The 18733-nt window shown below is 43.2% G+C and overlaps 1 protein-coding gene across 5 annotated transcripts in view; it reads left to right on the top strand.

Annotated features, from left to right (window-relative positions):
- The window catches only part of GTF3C2 (general transcription factor IIIC subunit 2), a 34428-nt gene that overhangs the window by 833 nt on the left and 14862 nt on the right, over nt 1-18733 (top strand). The window contains exons 2-16 of one of the 5 annotated variants that reach the window (XM_033838839.2): nt 6867-7137; nt 7301-7622; nt 8217-8502; nt 10355-10449; nt 11253-11330; nt 11477-11575; nt 12652-12879; nt 13054-13165; nt 13371-13479; nt 14774-14799; nt 14984-15113; nt 17098-17242; nt 17350-17511; nt 17695-17782; nt 18422-18550. In XM_033838839.2, coding sequence (XP_033694730.1) covers nt 6891-7137; nt 7301-7622; nt 8217-8502; nt 10355-10449; nt 11253-11330; nt 11477-11575; nt 12652-12879; nt 13054-13165; nt 13371-13479; nt 14774-14799; nt 14984-15113; nt 17098-17242; nt 17350-17511; nt 17695-17782; nt 18422-18550 — 2256 coding nt within the window. In that variant the 5' untranslated portion in view covers nt 6867-6890. Of the gene's footprint in view, nt 1-6866; nt 7138-7300; nt 7623-8216; nt 8503-10354; nt 10450-11252; nt 11331-11476; nt 11576-12651; nt 12880-13053; nt 13166-13370; nt 13480-14413; nt 14441-14773; nt 14800-14983; nt 15114-17097; nt 17243-17349; nt 18551-18733 lie in introns of those variants that run through there. The other 4 variants (XM_073791500.1, XM_073791502.1, XM_073791501.1 and 1 more) reach the window with 4 other exon arrangements.

Here is an 18733-nt window from a genome sequence, read left to right on the forward strand (position 1 = left end):
CGTCTCTTTTGGCCACCCCTTCTTATCAACTGTAGTATTGTTTTCTTAGTAATTTTCTTTAAATTGATTTAATTTTAAGATTTAAGTGCTTTAGTCTTGATCTAAACAATGTAGATGAAACCATGGGTTTCATGGACTAGTTATAGTTTTCTTTTTATATATACAAGTTAAAATAAAAACACAATTAGTCAAATAAAATCGTTCATTTTTGTATCTCAGAAATCATCTTGCATACCACCAGTTGTACCATAGGAACACTTTGGGAGACAATGTATTAGACCAAACAGTGTGTGTAAAGTAACTCCATACTTGAGGAGCAGTGTTATCTAATCATTTTCCACATCTGGGGAGATCAGGCTGGCAGCCTTGGAGCAGCATGGGAACCAGACAAGTTGGGGTGCCGATGCAAAATTTCATAAACTCTGGTACACATTTACTAAACATCCTTTACTTGTGTCCAGGATTTGCATTGTGTAGTCAAAAATAGAAATTAACCACCAATGCCATGCCTTCTATGAGAAGTGAATCCTTTTAGAGATTTTTGTACCTTGAGAAGTTAGTTGTTCAATCAATAAAGGTTAATTATTGTGCTTACCACGTACCAGGTTCTAGATACAATAGTGAGTCAGATAGACAAGAGCCCTATCTCATGAAACTTTTAAGGAAGATAGATATGGAATAAGTAAATACCCGTATCTCTTATGATAAGAAAATTCCAGATGGGCTAAAGAGCTACATGTAAAATCCAAAACTAGAAAAATTATTAGAAGAAAATAAAAGAAGATATCTTATATTCTGATATTATATCAGTGGGGTAGGAAATGCCTTTTTAAGACACAAACAGGGGAATTCCCTGGTGGTCCAGTGGTTAGGACTCTGCACTTCCACGGCAGGGGGTACGGGTTCGATCCCTGGTCAGGGAACTAAGATCCCCGCATCATGCAACATGGCCAAAAAAAAAAAGACACAAACAGAAGCCAGAAAAGAGAAGACTGAGAAATTTAACTCATAAAATTTAACTTCAGTTTAGCAAGAAACATAAGCAAAGTTTTTTTAAAAGGTAGATACAGAGAGAAAATATTTGCAACATAAATAACTGCACAGATAAATAAGGAATGATCAATTTGTCCTGTAGAAATATGGACAAATTATGTGTATCGGCAATTCATAAAAGACAGATGTCCAACATATAAAAAGTTGCTAATCTCAATTATTACCAGGACAATGCAAATAAATACAGTAGGGAAGAATTCTTTCACCCATCAGACTGGCAAAAATCAAAGATTGACAAGGGGTGGTAAAATGGGTATACCCATTTTTACAGTTAGTAAGAGTATAAATTGCTTTTCACCTTGGTGACCTGTTTGGCAGTATCTATTAAATTTTGAAATGTGTATACCCTTTAACCCAGTACAGTAATTCCACTTCAGATGATTATTCTAGAAAAATAATTTCTCATTAATGAAGAGATCTATACTAGAATATTCACTGCAGTATTATTTGTAATAGTATTATAATCCAATTGTCCATTAAATGGGAAATACCCAAATAAACTATAATCCTATGGAACACCATATAGTAACTAAGAAGAATGAAAAAGATGTATGTGGAAAAATGATATGGAAAAATCTTTAAGACATGTAGAAATTCTCTTAACTGATTCCATTTAACTAGCTCCCTCTGTTAACTGACATTTTCCATTTCCTGCATAAAGCATACTTTACTGATGCCCATAGCACACTGAATTCTCGAAGCCTGTAGATTTTTTTCCTATAGGCCCGGTCACTCTAAGTAGTTGAACTGAATGCTTGCCAAGAGTCATTGTATTGGTTCGAACATTTTTAATATAAGTTGATTTGTCACTATGTTTATATAATTGTGACATATATTTAAATTTTAAGGAAATTTGAGTATGTAAGAGTTACTGTTTCTATTAAAAGTAAGTTGAAACATGGCAGATATACAGGTGTTTTATTGTTGTTCTTTATATTCTACACTTATTTATAAGTATTTTGTATCAACTAAAGATTTTATAAAAACAATTCTAAAAAAGAAAAGAAAGCAAACTAAACTGAATACTTTGGAGAGACAAAAGTGAGTTTGCAAACAAGCAAAAAAGCTACCAAACAGGTGTAAGACACCTGTAAAAGACAGGAAATTTTGTAAACATCTGGAAGGCTACTGGACTTGAATTACTTCTCAAGAAAAGAGAATGTTTCAAGAAACAAGTGGTAAGGAGCCTTGGTGCTGCTGAGAGGTCAAGTTAAATGAGACTGAGAAGAGTATTGGACTAATTGACACAACAGTTATGGATCACTTTAGCTTCAGTGATGAGTTGAGGGCAATCTCCTAGTTAGGATGCAGCAGGGTGATTAAAACATCAAGGGCAGACAGCTCTTAAAGTTTGACTGTGAGGGGCAGGAGGATATTAGTTGGAGAACTGGGTTTGAAGGATAGTTGTATTTGTGTTAAGATGAAAATTAAAAAATAGTTAAATGTTTATTTTTTAAATTTTATATTTATTTATTTATTTTGGGGAGGCACATATTTTATTTATTTTGGCGGGAGTGGGGGGTGGCGCACCACACAGTATGCGGGTTCTTAGTTCCTCCACTAGGGATTGAACCCGTGTCCCCTGCGGTGGAAGCGCAGAGCCCTAACCACTGTACCACTAGGGAATTCCCGTTAAATTCTGTTTAGAAGGAGCCAATGGAAAGGAAAAGGATAAACATCTTCATTTTCTTTCGGTGGGGCAGGAGGGGGCATGGGGCTAGAACACAAGTGGAAAGTTTGGCTTTGGAAAGTGGATGAGGGGCTCAGAGGCAGGGAGTGTTAGGTTATCTGACAAGAAATTGAAGTATGGTTTTTGATTGTTTAAGAAATCTGAGGCTAAGTTATCTGCTGAGGACTAGGGTATCAGACGTTGGAGGAGAGAGGGTATGGGAGCTGATTAGAGAGAACGTGTGCTCAACTAGTGCTCAACTAGAACGCTAGTGCTCAACTAGCTTACATGCTCCCATGGAGAAGATGGGTGATTGGTTCATCCAGGCTTGAATTTTGCCGGGCCTGTGGAACAAAAAGACAAAAAGAAAGGAAGTTTGTAATATCAACAAGAGTCTGATTAAAATAAAGAAGTCTAAACTAGATGGTTTGTGGCTGACATAGGGAGAAATTGGAGAGATCAGTGGATTAATTAATGTGGTTAAAGAATAGATATAGTGATAGTAGTTGAGCAGTCTAGCTGTAATGATGGGAGGTTGTGATCAGATATTGGGTGTCTTAGTGATTTTAGAGGTTAAAAGGTTTTATATGCTGACAAGGTTCAGGTGTGACAGTGGAGTGACTAGCAGTGATTTAGCTGAACTTTACGAGCTTGGAAGGAACAAGGTTTTTACAAGATGGGGAGGACTATTGGTCAAGAATTGACACTGGAGAGGAATTGAGAAATTACTGATCCTACTTTCTACCCTGGGGTAAGTGGGATGTGAGAGAATGAGCACCCTCCATCTGAGAGCCTGGAAAGCTAGAAATTTCATTTCCTGGAATTTTTCCATCCAAGATTCTGAATATGATTTAGGCCTTGCCAATCAAATGTGCTCTTGAGGAACTCAAATTTGGACTTGGGTTTAGAGAGGAGGCAGGCCAGAAGGCATGCATTTTGCTGTTGCAGATAGTGGCAGTGATACGGCTCTGGATCTGGGAGCCAGAGAAGAGTCTTCCTCAGTTGGTCACTTTCTGATTATTGCAGAAGCAGCTTATTTATGGAGCCATCAGCTATGGCAGGGGCTTCTTGATTCAGCTGCTGGCTCCCCACCATGGCAGAGGAGAAGCCATGTGGTTCTTGAACCAGCAGCTGTAAACAACTTCTCAATTTGACAAGTACTTGTTCCTAAACGTTTTTTCCCCAACCCTTCCAGTGATCCTCTATGCAGGTGGTTTTCAAACTTGAGTATGCAGCAGAATCACCTGAAAGTCTTGCTGTAACATGAAGTGCTGGCCCCATCCCAGAGTTTCTGATTTAGTAGGTCTGGGGTAGGACTGGAAGTTTGCACTTAACTGACTTCCAAGTGATGTGCTAGTTTTGGGACCACCCTTTGAGAACCACTGATGTGAACCATTTAATACCCTGTAATAAATTCCTTTTATTTATCTTGTTTCTGTCACCTTTGTGTTGTTTTTTTTTTCTTTTCTCTTTGTGTGTGTGTGTGCTTCCATTATTTTTAATGATCTTTTATTATGTGGTCTTTTAAAAAATTCCTTCCGTTTCTTAGCCCTATTGGGTATTTTGGAAGCAATATAGTATACTGTTTTTAGTTCTATTAAACATCTAAATGGTATTAGTAGGGAGTTCCCTGGTGGCCTAGTTGTTAGGATTCCAGGTTTTCACTGCCGTGGCTAGGGTTCAATCCCTTGTCCAGGAACTGAGATCCCGTAAGCCACACGGTGCAACCCCCCCAAAAAAAATGGTATTAGTAAATCTATATTTTTCAATTTGTCAGCCTTAGAAGCAAAATTAAGAACAACTTCTTTTGCCCCAATCTACTACAATCAGAATATTGGTATTTTTACATTGTGGGACATTGAAATTTTTAATTTATAATCTGTTTTATACCTGTAGTTACCACAGTTAATGATGTGTCACTGGGTTAAATCCTTACTGCCAGCCTTTTAATAACACAACTTCTCCATTAGCAAGTTCTTTATATTGATTTATCTTTCATTGGCTAAATTAGGTCTTCAAGTGTATTTTTTTAGAAACTTGCATATTTAGAATGTCATCCCATTACCTTTACATGAATGACAGTTAAGTAAAGAATTCTCTTGATCCTTTTAATGTTTCTTTATCTTCTGGCATCAAATGTTTCTGAGAACTCTGAGGCTGACCTGATTTTTTTTTCTCTCTCTTTGTAGGAGAAATTTAGTATCTTCACTTGTATTTCTTGGTCTTAATGAGTATTTATTGATTTTCGTCTTCCTTTTGCACCATAAGCCCGCTTGATCTATAGACTGAGATCTTCCTTTATGTTAGGAAAGTACACATTTCTAGTTTTCATTTCAGGAAATTTTCTTTTGTTAGGTCTTTGAACATGTTTTTTTTCTGTTCCCATTTTTCTTCTCTCTTATTCAGGAACATCAATTATTCATATGTTGGCTTTCCACTTTCTCTTTTCATCCATATCATCTTCTCACTAATCACTTTTATCTCTTTACAACCTGTGTGGTTTTTTTCAAACATGTCTTTCATATCACTGATTGTCTTTTCAGTAGTATGTATAGTTTCAGCATTTTGCTTCTCTGGTTTTCATTTCTTTGATTTTATTCTTTTACTCAGTTTCTTTCCTTATAACTGCCAGCTCATTTTTTTTTTTGCCTTGCCATTGTTTTATCTCTTCTTTGGTCTCTTAAATCTTGGATTCCACAGTCTCTTTGGCTTTTTTGAAAGAATAGAAGCTTTTGTTGGAAAATTTCTTGTTTTCTGGAGACTTTCTTTGAAAGGGTACTTTTCACCTTTTTCATTTGTGTCCTTTATATTCTTTCCATAGTAACTATGCATAGGTCCCATTGGATCCTTTTTGCTTATTACTAATTTTGAATGGAGTAGTTCTCTAAGGGTTTGCTGTTTACCAGAGAACAATGTAGGTGGATTCTCATTGACCTCAATTTACCTTGATAGTGTTATACTATATCCCTAGCATATGATGTTATAATGTATCCTTAGCACCTGAGTTAAAGAGTTGGCTATTGTTATAGTTTATAATGATAGACTGTAGCTTCCTCAAGAGAGACAGTTGGAAACTTTAATTTGTATGATATTTCTTGTGGTATTTGTATTAGCACACTTTTCCACTGAGGCTGATGAGTTCTTTATCCTTAAGACATATATAGACCTATGGAGGGGTTCTTCCTGGGATCTGAGCTATTTCTTCCCTTTTGTTACAGACAAGTAGGTTATTCTGGCCAGAAACTGGGCCCTTGCAGAGTTCTGTGTTGCTCAGGTTTTTGGGTTGGTAGTCAGTGTTGTTTATCTCTGTCAGTTTACTTTGGTCCATGGTTGCACAGCTGGTTTCCTGGGTTTGAAGAAAATGAAGATTCATGACCATTTTTTAGTCTATTCTTCAGTGTGGAAATGGTCTCTTAATGTAGTAGGATGTTCCTTAATTGTCTCATAGGCTACCACCTCCCCCATCCAGCTGAAAGATTGCTAGCAGGACACTAGAGAATTACTTATTCTTAAATAAATCTGTACCTTGACTAATATTCACAAAGATGGATGTCAGATCTAGTCATCCTGTCCTCCTTCAATTTGATGTAAACTTTATAGTATCTGGCAGCTATTCGTTATAGTCTATTCTAGAAACTTGCGGCCCTTTCCTACATTCATAACAGGTGATTTTCTCTCTCTCTCTCTCTCTTTTTTTTTTTTTTTTGAGGGGGAGGGGATGATTCATTTCATTGGGTTTCAGGGAGAGGAGTTAAATAATTGTTCACTCACTTTAAATCATCTAAATAAAGCACTTAGTACAATACTTGGCACATAGTAAGCATTTAATAAATGGTAGCTTTATTATTGCTTGTTTGTCTATTGTCAGCTCCACTAACATGTGAGTTCCGTGAGGTCAGGGACCTTGTCTGTCTTGCTTATTGTCATGTTACCAGTTCCTAGAATGGTGCCTGACATATAGAATATGCTTAGTAATTATTGCTGAATGAATGAATGATCAGAGAGCTTGGGTTTCTGGTTGGTGGGGAAGGTGGGGGGAGGTTGGAGAAATGGTTGTGAGAAGAGAAAGACAGGAAAGTAGAAAAATCTGAGCCAGTGCAAATAGCTTTTACCTTCTACTCACTTGTATGTCTCTTATATGCAGGCGCAGCCATTTTAGGGGGTGCTGATGGATCCCTACGGGGTCGGCTGTGTTGCTCTGGAGGAGGCCGGCCCCGTGGGGAACATGACTGTGGTAGACTCTCCTGGACAAGAGGTGCTAAAACAGCTTGATGTCAAGGCCTCTTCAGAAACAACCAGTGTGGAGGCTTCCGTAGAGACATCATTATCTACCCCTTTGCCTGGATTTGAGGATTCTCTTGATGAGAGGAGGCTCCCTCCAGAACAGGAAACCCTCTCCAGACTGGAACAGCAAGGTATGTCCCTTGACCTTTCAGCTTTTTATCTCCCCATGCTCAGCTTAAGATGAACGAGAGCAGGTTGAGCTCATAGGACCTTACAAACTTGGGTATGATGTAATCTGTTCCAAAGAGGCTTGAGCTCTGGTCCCATCTCACAGACCCATATTCTTCTCTACAGATCTTTCTTCAGAGATGTCAAAGGTCCCAAAGCCTAGGGCCTCAAAGCCTGGCCCGAAGAGAGGTGGTAGGACACGGAAAGGCCCCAAAAGGCCCCAGCAGCCTAATTCTCCATCAGCCCCTCGGGTTCCTGGTCTCTTAGATCAGTCCAACCCTCTGTCCACCCCCATGCCTAAGAAACGAGGTCGAAAGTCCAAGGCAGATCTGCTACTGCTGAAGTTGTCAAAAGGCCTAGATCAGCCAGAGTCTCCACATCCAAAGAGGCCCCCTGAGGACTTTGAGACCCCTCCTGGGGAACGACCCCGCCGAAGGGCTGCCCAAGTGTAAGGATTTCGGGGCACAGCTTGGTGGAGGGGGGCTGGGTGAAGGGATGAGGGTGGGGCAGATGCTGGAGAGATGAGTGGACTGTGATGAGGTGTCAGGTAAGCAGGGGTGGTGTCTGGGTTCTGGGGACTTGAGCAATCTTCTAACTCTTACCACAGCAATTTTATCTGTGGTTAAATTTGTCTATCTGGGAGGTTCCTTTCTGTACCTCATATCCTATCGCATTTTTCACAGTGTCCTCCAAGTCTTCATTGCAATTTTACTGCCCAATATGTGTCAGTATATATGTGCCCTTCCATTCTTTCCCTTTGCCCTCAATGATCTTTGACTGTGGTAGAGTGAAAAGTGCTTTGGACTTGGAGTCAGAAGAACTGGGTTCAGATTCCACATATGTGATCTGAATCATCTTGGCCAAGTCACTTAACTTTCCTGGATTTCTCTTTCTACATCTATCAAAGGGGAAGGGAAATTAATAGCCACTTCGCATGGTCACTGGGAGGATCTAGTGAGATAAGAATCAGCCAAGTGTCGGGCACAGTGGGCTCTCGGTTAAGTGTCTGTGAGTGTTGCTCTGACTCTGCCCTATCCTACAGGGCACTTCTGTATCTTCAGGAACTGGCTGAAGAGCTCTCAACAGCCCTGCCTGCTCCAGTATCCTGTCCTGAGAGCCCCAAGGTGAGCAGCCCCACCAAACCCAAGAAGAACCAGCAGCAGGCAGCCTGTCATTATGGAGAAGAAGAGGATGACACCGCACGGGATGAAGACTTCGTTCTCCAGGTTGAGGCTGAAGATGGAGAAGAAAGTGAGGCCCCAAGCGAGAGCTCGTCTGACCCCGAGCCTACAGTGCCCCGAAGCACCGCACGAGCATCCACTTCAGGGGTAACCTGAATAGACGGAGTGAATGGGGATAGCAGGATTATTAGGGGGTCAGCAGGACGCCTAGAAGGGAAGCTTTGGCCTAGTAACTAGGATGGCCAAAACAGGTAAAAGGAAAAAAGAGCAACTTCAAACACAGTTGAGATTGTAGGGGCTGCGGGTGTAACTAAACAAGATTATTCGTTCATATGTTGAGCATCTACTCTATGCTAGGAAACACAAGCATGAATAAGACAAGGTCTTGCTTTACAAAGCTCACAGTGTAATAAGTGCTGCATCAGGAGTGAACAATCTGCTTTAGGCGTATAGAGGAAGGATGATTAACTGCTTGGACTTCATGGAGAAATGATACTTGAGCTAGGTCTTGAAAGGAATAGAAGTTTGCCAGAGGGGATGGTTTTCCCAGAAATTGGTTGTGGCTGCAGCATAGGGCCTGGGGTAAAGTGGTGGGGAAGATTAAACTAGAGAAGATGAAAGGACTAAAACTGATAGGAGCCAACAAAGGGCGTGTGTGTGTGTGTGTGTGTGTGTGTGTGTGTGTGTGTGTGTGTGTTTAATTATGGTAAAGTAGATAAAACAAAATTTATCATTTTAAAATGTATAATTCATTGGCATTCAGTGCATTCACAATGTAGTGTAACCATCACCACTATCCATTTCCAAAACTTTTGTCATCCCAAACAGAAACTCTATACAACAGAGGTTTTTAGGTAGAAAAATAACATGATCAGTTAGGAAAATATATTAATTTGCAGTTGACAATAAAGAAGACAGCTTCAGTTCTCTAGTGCTCCAGAGTTAGTGAGGGCCTAAATTAAGCAGTGAAGGAAGAGAAGACGGGGAGGCAGATAAAAGAGATATATAAGAGAATTAATAGCAGTTGGGAATTGAAGGAGTAAGAGTTTCCAGCTTTGATGGTGCTCTCATACACTGAACCTGGGCACACAGAAAGAGTGGGGGACTCAGGACAGGGGAAGGTGGGCAGGCGAGGTGATGAGTTTACTTTCTGACATGTCGAGTTGGAGGTGCTGGTAGATCAAGGGCCATCCTTCTGGAGATGTCTCTTTGCCAGTCAGATATATGGGACCAGTGCCTTACTTCTCCCAGATGCAACATTTAAGGGAGCACCAAAACCCCCAGTAATCAAGATAAATATCTCGATGCAACATTTTAAAAATCAAAATTAATGCAACAAATCTGTAGTGAAGAAAATATCAAAAATTTAAATAAAGATAGAAACCATATAATTGATTTTCCCTTTTGCCTCAGGCTCTAATACGGCTCAGCACCACACTGAGTCTAGAATTTGTAGAAAAGTTGAGACTGAGTAACGTTTACATTTACTAAGATGCAGCCTTGATAATCAGGCATTAAAATGGTGGTCAAAGCCATGAGACTTAGGATGAAATTACCAGGAGTACGTGTATTGAGGGCTGAGGAGACAGAGGGCCTCTAGGAAATACCGTCACTGACCAAATGGATCAGAGGAGGGAAAGCCTGCGAAGGAGACGTGGGAGGAATAAGGAGAGACATGGGAGGAATAAGGAGAGACTACCCCATAGGGCAGGAGTTTCAAGAAGCAAAAGGAGTCCTCTGAATCAGGTGCCATGGAGACATGCCAAGGATGATGAACAGAAAACAGAGAGCAGGTTTTGCGGTTTTGATGGAGGAATAAGAGCAGAAGATGAAGAAGTCATTGTAATGGTTGAGATACAAATCTTTTAAGATGCTGATAGGTAAAAGGTTGGAGAGGAAGTAATGCCAAGAAAAGTAAAAGTTGGGAAAGCGGTCTCCTGGGGACTTTCTCCAGCTTATGAGATTCTCTCCCTTACACTCTCTTCAATTTGATCCTCAGAAGCAGAAGCCACACTGCCGGGGAGTGGCTCCCAATGGTTTACCAAATCACATCATGGCTCCTGTTTGGAAGTGCCTTCATCTCACCAAGGACCTGTGAGGCTTGGGGAACGGGGGCTGAGGATGAAAGGGTGGTGGAGGAGTGCAAAGGACTATCTAGCAGTGGGGCTGTGGGAAGGGCGCGAGGCACTTGCAGCGTAGAACACTGTGAAGACATTCATAACTAAAAGGCACTGCTCCAAAGGCAAGAGCTCTTTTTTTTTAAATTTTTATTTTATTTTATTTTTTGGTTGCATTGGGTCTTCGTTGCTGTGCGGGCTTTCTCTAGTTGTGGCGAGCGGGGGCTACTCTTCGTTGCGGTGCGCAGGCTTCTCTTGCGGTGGCTCCTCTTGTTGTGGAGCACGGGCTCTAGGCACGTGGGCTTCAGTAGTTGGGGCATGCGGGCTCATTAGTTGGGGCTCGTGGGCTCTAGAGCGTAGGCTCAGTAGTTGTGGCACATGGGCTTTGTTGCTTTGCGGCATGTGAGATCTTCCCGGGCCAGGGATTGAATCCATGTCCCCTGCATTGGCAGGCGGATTCTTAACCACTGCGCCACGAAGGAAGTCCAAGGCGAGAGCCCTTGAGCTGTGCTGTCCAATATGGTAGCTACTAGCTGCATGAAGCCATTTAAATTTCATTTTCAATTAACTACATATAATTAAAAGTCCAGTTTCTCAGTTGCACTAGGCACATTTCAAGTGCCCAGTATCTACTTGCAGCTGGCGGCTAGCGTGTTACACAGCACAGATGATAGATCGCTCCCATCACTGGGAGCTGCTGTTGGGCAGTGCTGCTTCTGTTGGGCAGCGCTGCTCTAGAATTTCTCTCTTCCTTCATTCATGATGCTTCTGTTTCTCCAGCCGAGAACAGAAGCATTCATACTGGGAGTTTGCAGAATGGATTCCTTTAGCCTGGAAGTGGCAATTGTTATCTGAACTGTAAGTTGAAGAAACATCTTTGAAATCTAGGAGGGGGTGACACCACTGGAGACAGAAGGGTAACAGAGGACTCTAGATTTATAATGGGAATCCCAGGATGGATGAAACTCTTCCAAACTTAGGCTATTCCCTTTGCCCTCCCCCAGTGAGGCAGCTCACTACCTGCCCCAGGAGGAGAAGTCGCCACTGTTTTCTGTACAACGTGAAGGACTTCCTGAAGATGGCACACTCTACCGAATAAACAGGTGACGATTGCACCTCTTTTTCTGATTCTGGGAGACAGGAAAATGAAAAATGATTGTTGAAAGGGATGATAGGTTGGCCCTGTTCTTCCCTTAATGCTGGTCCAATAGGTCCCAAGGGTAGGAGTGCTGGCTAGATCTGGTCAGCCCCCTCGAATGTGCAGTGCTTATCGCTGCTGGCCAGACTGAGGGAGCCTAGGGAGGTTTAGGGTAAAACCAGTTTTCAAGGTCACATCTACTCCGATAGACCTAGACAAACTGGCCCTAGAGAGAACACTGTAGTAAACCAGAATGCACAACCTGTCATCTTTGAAGGAAAGCCTAGGACTAGACAGACTTTGGGAAGGAAAGGAGGAAGATACAGATGGTGGCCAGGACTGGTTTCACTTGTAGACTGTGACTGGTGTTCTGGTGCTTGCTTAAGTCAGTTCACAGGAGCTCCAGGTGGAGCTCCCATTCTGTTCGCATTACTTTTTTTTTTTTCTTTTTTAAGAGCAGTTTTAGGTTCACAGCAAAATTGAGAGGGTTTTTCCCATATACTCCCTGCCCCCCACATGCACAGCCTCCCCCATTATCAACATCCCTCACCAGAGTGGCACATTTGTTACAGTTGATGAACCTACACTGACACATCATAATAGCTCAAAGTCCATAGTTTACCTTTGGGTGCACTCTTAGTGTTGTACATTGTGTGGGCTTGGGCAAATGTATGATGACATGTATCCATCAATGTGGTATCATACAGAGTATTTTCACTGCCCTGAAGATACTCAGTTCTGCCTATTCATCCTCCACCTCCCCCACATCTGGTTATCACTGATCATTTTACTATCTCCATAGTTTTACCTTTTCCAGAATATCTTACAGTTGGAATCATACATATATGGCCTTCTTTCACTTAGTGATGTGCATTTAAGGTTCCTCCATGTCTTTTCATGGCTTGATGGCTCATTTCTTTTTAGTGTGAAATAATATTCCATTGTCTGGGTGTATTACAGTTTATTTATCCATTCATCTACTGAAGTCCTTACTACCTTTTATTAACTCCTTTTTTCATCCCATCTTTGACTTTTCTCCAGATTTAGCTCTATCACAGCACACCCAGAGCGCTGGGATGTGTCTTTCTTTACGGGGGGACCGCTGTGGGCTCTGGACTGGTGCCCAGTGCCAGAGGGGGCAGCAGCCTCGCAGTATGTGGCTCTTTTCTCCAGTCCTGACATGAATGAGACACACCCACTGAGCCAGCTTTATTCGGGCCCTGGGCTGCTCCAGCTCTGGGACCTTGGGACCTTGCAGCAAGAAAGCTGGTGAGGTGGGGCTGGGACACTGCCATTGGAGGGTGGTTGAGGAGGAGAGAAGGATGGGGCTGGGCAGGGGAAGGGGGCAAGGCTCGGATTGGGTTGAGACAAGGGGAGCGCAGGCTCTGGCAGCTCCAGGCCCCTCCTTCCCACCCATTCTCCCCACATGCTTTCTCTCCTCAGTCCTGGCAACAGAGCCCACTTTGTCTATGGGATTGCTTGTGACCACGGCTGCATCTGGGACCTCAAGTTCTGCCCCAGTGGAGCGTGGGAACTTCCAGGCACCCCTCGGAAGGTACCTCCCAGTTGATTGTGGGATGGCCCTAGGACTCAGAGCCAGGACCAAGGGGCTGGCTCTGGGAGGGAGGGAGGTTAGAGAGTGGTGGGTGGAGTTTTTCCAGCAACTCCATATCATATTTTCAGGGACCAGAGCCTGAAAAGTTTTCTGAGAGGTGCCTGAAGGCAGCAAGCCTCAGTGCAGATCTGGTCTCACCCTCTAGGCTCCTCTCTTGCCCCGGTTGGGTCTCCTGGCTCTTGCCTGCTCAGATGGGAAGGTGCTGCTGTTCAGTCTGCCCCATCCCGAGGCCCTGCTGGCTCAGCAGCCCCTAGGTGAGTAGCACAGCAAGGAGAATGGGGCTGCTGGATTTGTGGCCACAGCTTAGCAGGGCCTGTCTGTCTCCCCTGAAACTCCTCCAGGCCCAGTCTCTCCAGTACAAAGCCTTACCGAGTCACTCCTCCCATTCTGACTTCACACGTGTTGTTCTTGACCTCTCTCTTTGGCAGCCTGCACACAGTCCTCTCTTTTGCAGTCTTGTAACTGCCCTCTTTCAGCACATTACCTTTTATCTCCCCGCCTTCCTTGCTCTCCTGTGCTCTCAGGTCTTCCCCCTCTTGCTACCACAGTTAATTGGCTGTGTAAAGAGCTGCTGAAGGCTGAGGATTGCGCCTGGGGCTTGTCTCCCCCGCCATATTCCTCTTCCTCCCCAGATCCTGTCCTCCACCTCTCCTGCCCTCACCACCACACATACACGTAAACACACTCTCTTTGTTGTGAAGAGGGAAAGAGAATATAGAGTTCTCCCTCTATATTCACCTTTGTGAAGGTGAACACAAAGAGGAAGGGGCAGGAAATGCAGCTCCTATTTGGTTGAATTTATTTGTTTTTCAACAGCACTGAGTAATTAAAGAAGAGGGCACCTAGGTTTGAACCCTGAGAAATCCCGTGTTCGGTGGTCTGGTGTTAGGAGTTGGCTGAGGAGGGAGTGGGAGGTGAGGAAGTGAAGACAGAAATGTATAGACAATTCTTTCAGAAGTTTGGCTGTGAAGGGGATCATATAAATGAGGGCAGTGGCTGGAGGTGAAAAAGGGGTAAAGGTGTACTTTCCTGGTAGTCCAGTGGTTAAGACTCCGTGCTTCCAGTGCAGGGGCGTGGGTTCAATCCTGGTCAGGGAACTGAGATCCCACGTGCTGCGTGGCGCGGCCAAAAAAAAAAAAAAAAAGAATAATGGGTAAAGGAGGGTTTTGGTTTGTTCATTTGATTTAGATAGAAGACAAGAGTGCCTGTTTACATGTGAGTATGAGAGTGACCCAATAGGGAGAGAGAAAGTGGACAGGGCAGGAGAAGGGGAGGGTAACCAAATGAGCCACACTCTGGAAAAGGAGGGGATGAGAAGAGAGCCGAGTGGAGGGGTTAGCCATTCTGATAGGAGGAAGGGCACTATCATATAGAACAGAAGGAAAGGAGAATCTGGGGGCAGGTTCATACATTTGATGGTAGAGAGAGAAGAGTGTGAGGGAAGGGCACGGCTGAAAGGGCTGGGGGTGCTGGCCTAAGAGCAAGGCCTAATTAGGACCTCAGTCCTCTGGATGCAGAGTGTCAGTTACTGCTCTTCTTCCCTCACAGATGCAGTGAAGCCTGCCATCTATAAGGTGAGTGAGGAACCTGCTACCTTAGCCAAGGCTCCATCTTCTTGAGCCTCCCTTACTGACTCCACAGCGAGTCTCCTTCCACCTGAAAAATCTCCCACCTCCTGCTGGATTAAACAAGGATTGGAGCCTTTGTTCCAAACAGTAGTTATCCCTAACCCTAGCCTTGTCTCTCCTGTCCCTGCAGGTCCAATGTGTGGCAACCCTTCAGGTGGGGTCTATGCAAGCATCAGACCCCTCTGAGTGTGGTCAGTGCCTTAGCCTGGCTTGGATACCCACCCGGCCCCACCACCACCTGGCTGCTGGATATTACAATGGTGAAAAGCAAAGCAGAGCATAAGGAGCTACCGCTCTTGAAACTTTTATATATGCTTGTTTTTCTGTTGTGGTTTCCTTTTTGATTCAGTGTTCGCCATTATATACTTGTAATTCTTCATGAAGTGTAAAAATACACAAAGAAGAGAAAAAAAGTCACTAGAATTTTTCTACTCAGAAAGAAATAATTGAGTAGATAAACATCATTTCATGCTGCTCTCTATGCATGTATAAAGATAAAAAGATTAGATGGAGAGATAAAGAATTCTGTAAAAATGGGATCATACTCTAGATACTATTTTAAATTAAAAGGTATTAAGTTTAATTATACTTTAACTTTATGGAAGGAAAAGGCAAGTGAAACTGAAAAATTAGCTAAGGTCCCAATAAATGTTCTTTCACCACAGAGAGATTAGTTCCATAAAGATACTTTTAAGATTAAAAAGGAAAAAGGTAAAAAATTATAAATAACATTAAGTAATTGGCGTTATTAGGTTGTTATTGTTTTTAAATGACAGTTTCACTTTTAGACACACCAGCAAACTTTCTGCTAGGGTGATAAGGGAATTAGCACTTGTACACTGCTTCCTGTCATCCTTCTCACAATCTCCTAATTGTGTTTCTTTTGGTGGTCTTGTTCTTACACTGTCAAGGTATGTGATACTCAGTGCTGTTTTGCTATCTTAATTCCCAGAGTTACTTAATCTTAACTCTATATTGAAAATGATTGCCTGTCTCCACCAGTCCTTTCATCTCGGTCTCCCCCTCCATTGCTGAATTACTTATATTGCTTAGCTGTAATTCACTGTCAAGTTTTTTCAAAAAGGCTCATAGATGCTACATTTCCTGAGTTTATGTATAAAAGGGGTTTTAGCTTCACATGCTTCCCCCAACTTTTTTTTTTAATTAATTAATTAATTTATTTATTGGCTGCGTTGGCTCTTCGTTGCTGTGCGCGGGCTTTCTCTAGTTGCAGCGAGCAGGGGCTACTCTGTTGCGGTGCGCGGGCTTCTCATTGTGGTGGCTTCTCTTATTGTGGAGCACGGGCTCTAGGCATGTGGGCTCAGTAGTTGTGGCTCACGGGCTCTAGAGCACAGGCTCAGTAGTTGTGGCGCATGGGCTTCATTGCTCCGCGGCATGTGGGATCTTCCCAGACCAGGGCTCGAACCCGTGTCCCCTGCGTTGGCAGGCAGATTCTTAACCACTGCGCCACCAGGGAAGTCCCGGTTCCCCCCACTTTTGTTTATTAAATTCTTATTGTTCTTTAGTTTGTCCTTCACTTTTATCAAAGTTATACTTTTGATTACTTCGTCCTCTGCCAGCCTGGTCAGGGGTCAGCTTGTTTTGGATCAGCTGAGTTAGTTTCTATTTGTCCATTTGTTTTCTATTCCTCTACATTTTGTTGCTTTTGGCTCCTTGCCTGTTCTCTTTGCCTTAGAGCAGAGTTGGCAAACATTTCTCTTAAGGTTCAGATAGTGAGTATTTTATGCCTTGTGGGTTGTTTGGCCATTGTTGGAACTATTCAGCTCTGCCATTATAAAGTGAAAGCAGCCACAGACCTTAGGTAAGCAAATGGGTGTGGTTGTGTTCCAGTCAAACTTATTTACCGAAATAGGCAGCAAGCTGTATTTGGCCCATGGGCTGTAGTTTGCCAACCCTTGTCCTGGAAGGTTTATGCTTTATTAAAAATCCCTTTATTTTTATTTAGTAGGGAGTAGAGGACACTGGGTTCATTCAACCTATCTTTCAACTGCAGATCTCAGACTAAGCTATTACTTTTATGTTGATGAGAATTGGAACTAAAAATATCAGGTTGAGTCTTTAAACCGTGGAGGGAATGTTGACTAGCTAATCATGATCTCTATAGCCTTTCATAATGCATCAAGTCTGAGAGTAGACGACATAGACCCTAGGAGCCAGAGAAAGGAATTAGAACAAGAAGGGAGAACCTGGCTCTAATACCTACGCATTCTGTCCCTACCTCAGGCATGGTGGTTTTCTGGAACCTTCCCACGAACTCGCCTCTGCAGCGGATACGGCTCTCTGATGGCTCCTTGAAGCTCTACCCCTTCCAGTGTTTCCTAGCCCATGACCAGGCTGTGCGTACCCTTCAATGGTGCAAAGCTAACAGGTATAGAATAGGAGAGTTGTGGAGGTGGGAGGTGAAGACTGGGACAGGCTGACTCTTCCAGGCTTGTTCAGATTTGATCCTCTCTCTCTTCTCCCATCTTTCCACAGTCATTTCCTAGTCTCTGCAGGGAGTGACCGGAAAATCAAATTCTGGGACCTTCGACGACCTTATGAACCAATAAACTCTATCAAGCGCTTCTTGAGTACAGAGCTGGCCTGGCTGCTCCCTTACAATGGTGTCACTGTGGCCCAGGACAACTGCTATGCCTCGTACGGCAGGATGGAGAGAGGAGGAGCTCTGGGGACAGGCCCTAAGGGTTGGGGTGCACTGTGCCAGATGGTTGTGAGGAAAGGAGGGTTGAGGGTTGTTTCACTGAGAGAGTTTGAATTGTGGGGGAAGAAATGAATCTAACCTTAGAAAAAAGAAGGTTTTCTTTTCTCTTTCTCTTACAGTTATGGACTCTGTGGAATTCATTATATTGATGCTGGTTACCTTGGTTTCAAGGCCTACTTCACTGCTCCTCGAAAAGGCACTGTCTGGGTGAGCCCCTCTCTTCCAAACCTTCATTACACAGGAAAACGGTCCCTTTACTCACCTAGTGGTGGTCAGAAAGAGGCAGTAGTGGGTTTTTTGGTTGGTTGGTTTATTTTGTTGTAATATTTTTTAATTTGTTTTATTCTTTTTGGCTGCGTAGGGTCTTAGTTGCGACACGCAGGATCTTCACTGAGGCACGCGGGATCTTTTTCGTTGCAACGCATGGGCTTCTCTCTAGTTGTGGCGTGCGGGTTTTCTCTTCTCTAGTTGTGCACAGGCTCCAGGGCACATGAGCTCTAGTTGAGGCGCGTGAGCTCAGTAGTTGTGGCGCATGTTGGCTTAGTTGCCCCGCGCCATGTGGGATCTTAGTTCCCTGACCAGAGATCGAACCTGCGTCCCCTGCATTGGAAGGCGGATTCTTTACCACTGGACCACTGGGGAAGTCCCAGAGGCCGTAGTTTTGGATAAAAGGAGAAGATAGGTGTGTGGTAATTGTATCTTCAGGGATATGGGTTATGATGAACTCATATTTGTTTGTGCGAATATGTCTCTCCCCCCTCAGACTGTGAAGTTACCAGTTCACAGAACTGAATAAATATGAGTGAATGAATGAATGAATGAAAAATGTCTCTCTCTTCCTATTAGAGTCTTTCAGGATCCGACTGGCTCGGGACAATAGCTGCAGGAGATATATCTGGGGAGCTCATTGCAGCTATATTGCCTGATATGGCACTGAACCCAATAAATGTCAAACGACCTGTAGATCGAAGATTCGTACGTATATGAATATTTAATAGCAGCACTATCTGTTGGGTCCTAATCCACATGACCTCTCAAATTAGTGCTACCAATTAGCAGCAGAGTACAAATTAGTACTAGGTCTCCCAGCCCTGATATTCTCCCTGGAAGTCTTAGAATAGAGGTATACATAATCTCCCCTACCCTCGTGCATCTGAA

This window comes from Tursiops truncatus, chromosome 14 (assembly GCF_011762595.2).
Source record: "Tursiops truncatus isolate mTurTru1 chromosome 14, mTurTru1.mat.Y, whole genome shotgun sequence".
Classification (NCBI taxonomy): Eukaryota; Metazoa; Chordata; class Mammalia; order Artiodactyla; family Delphinidae; genus Tursiops; species Tursiops truncatus.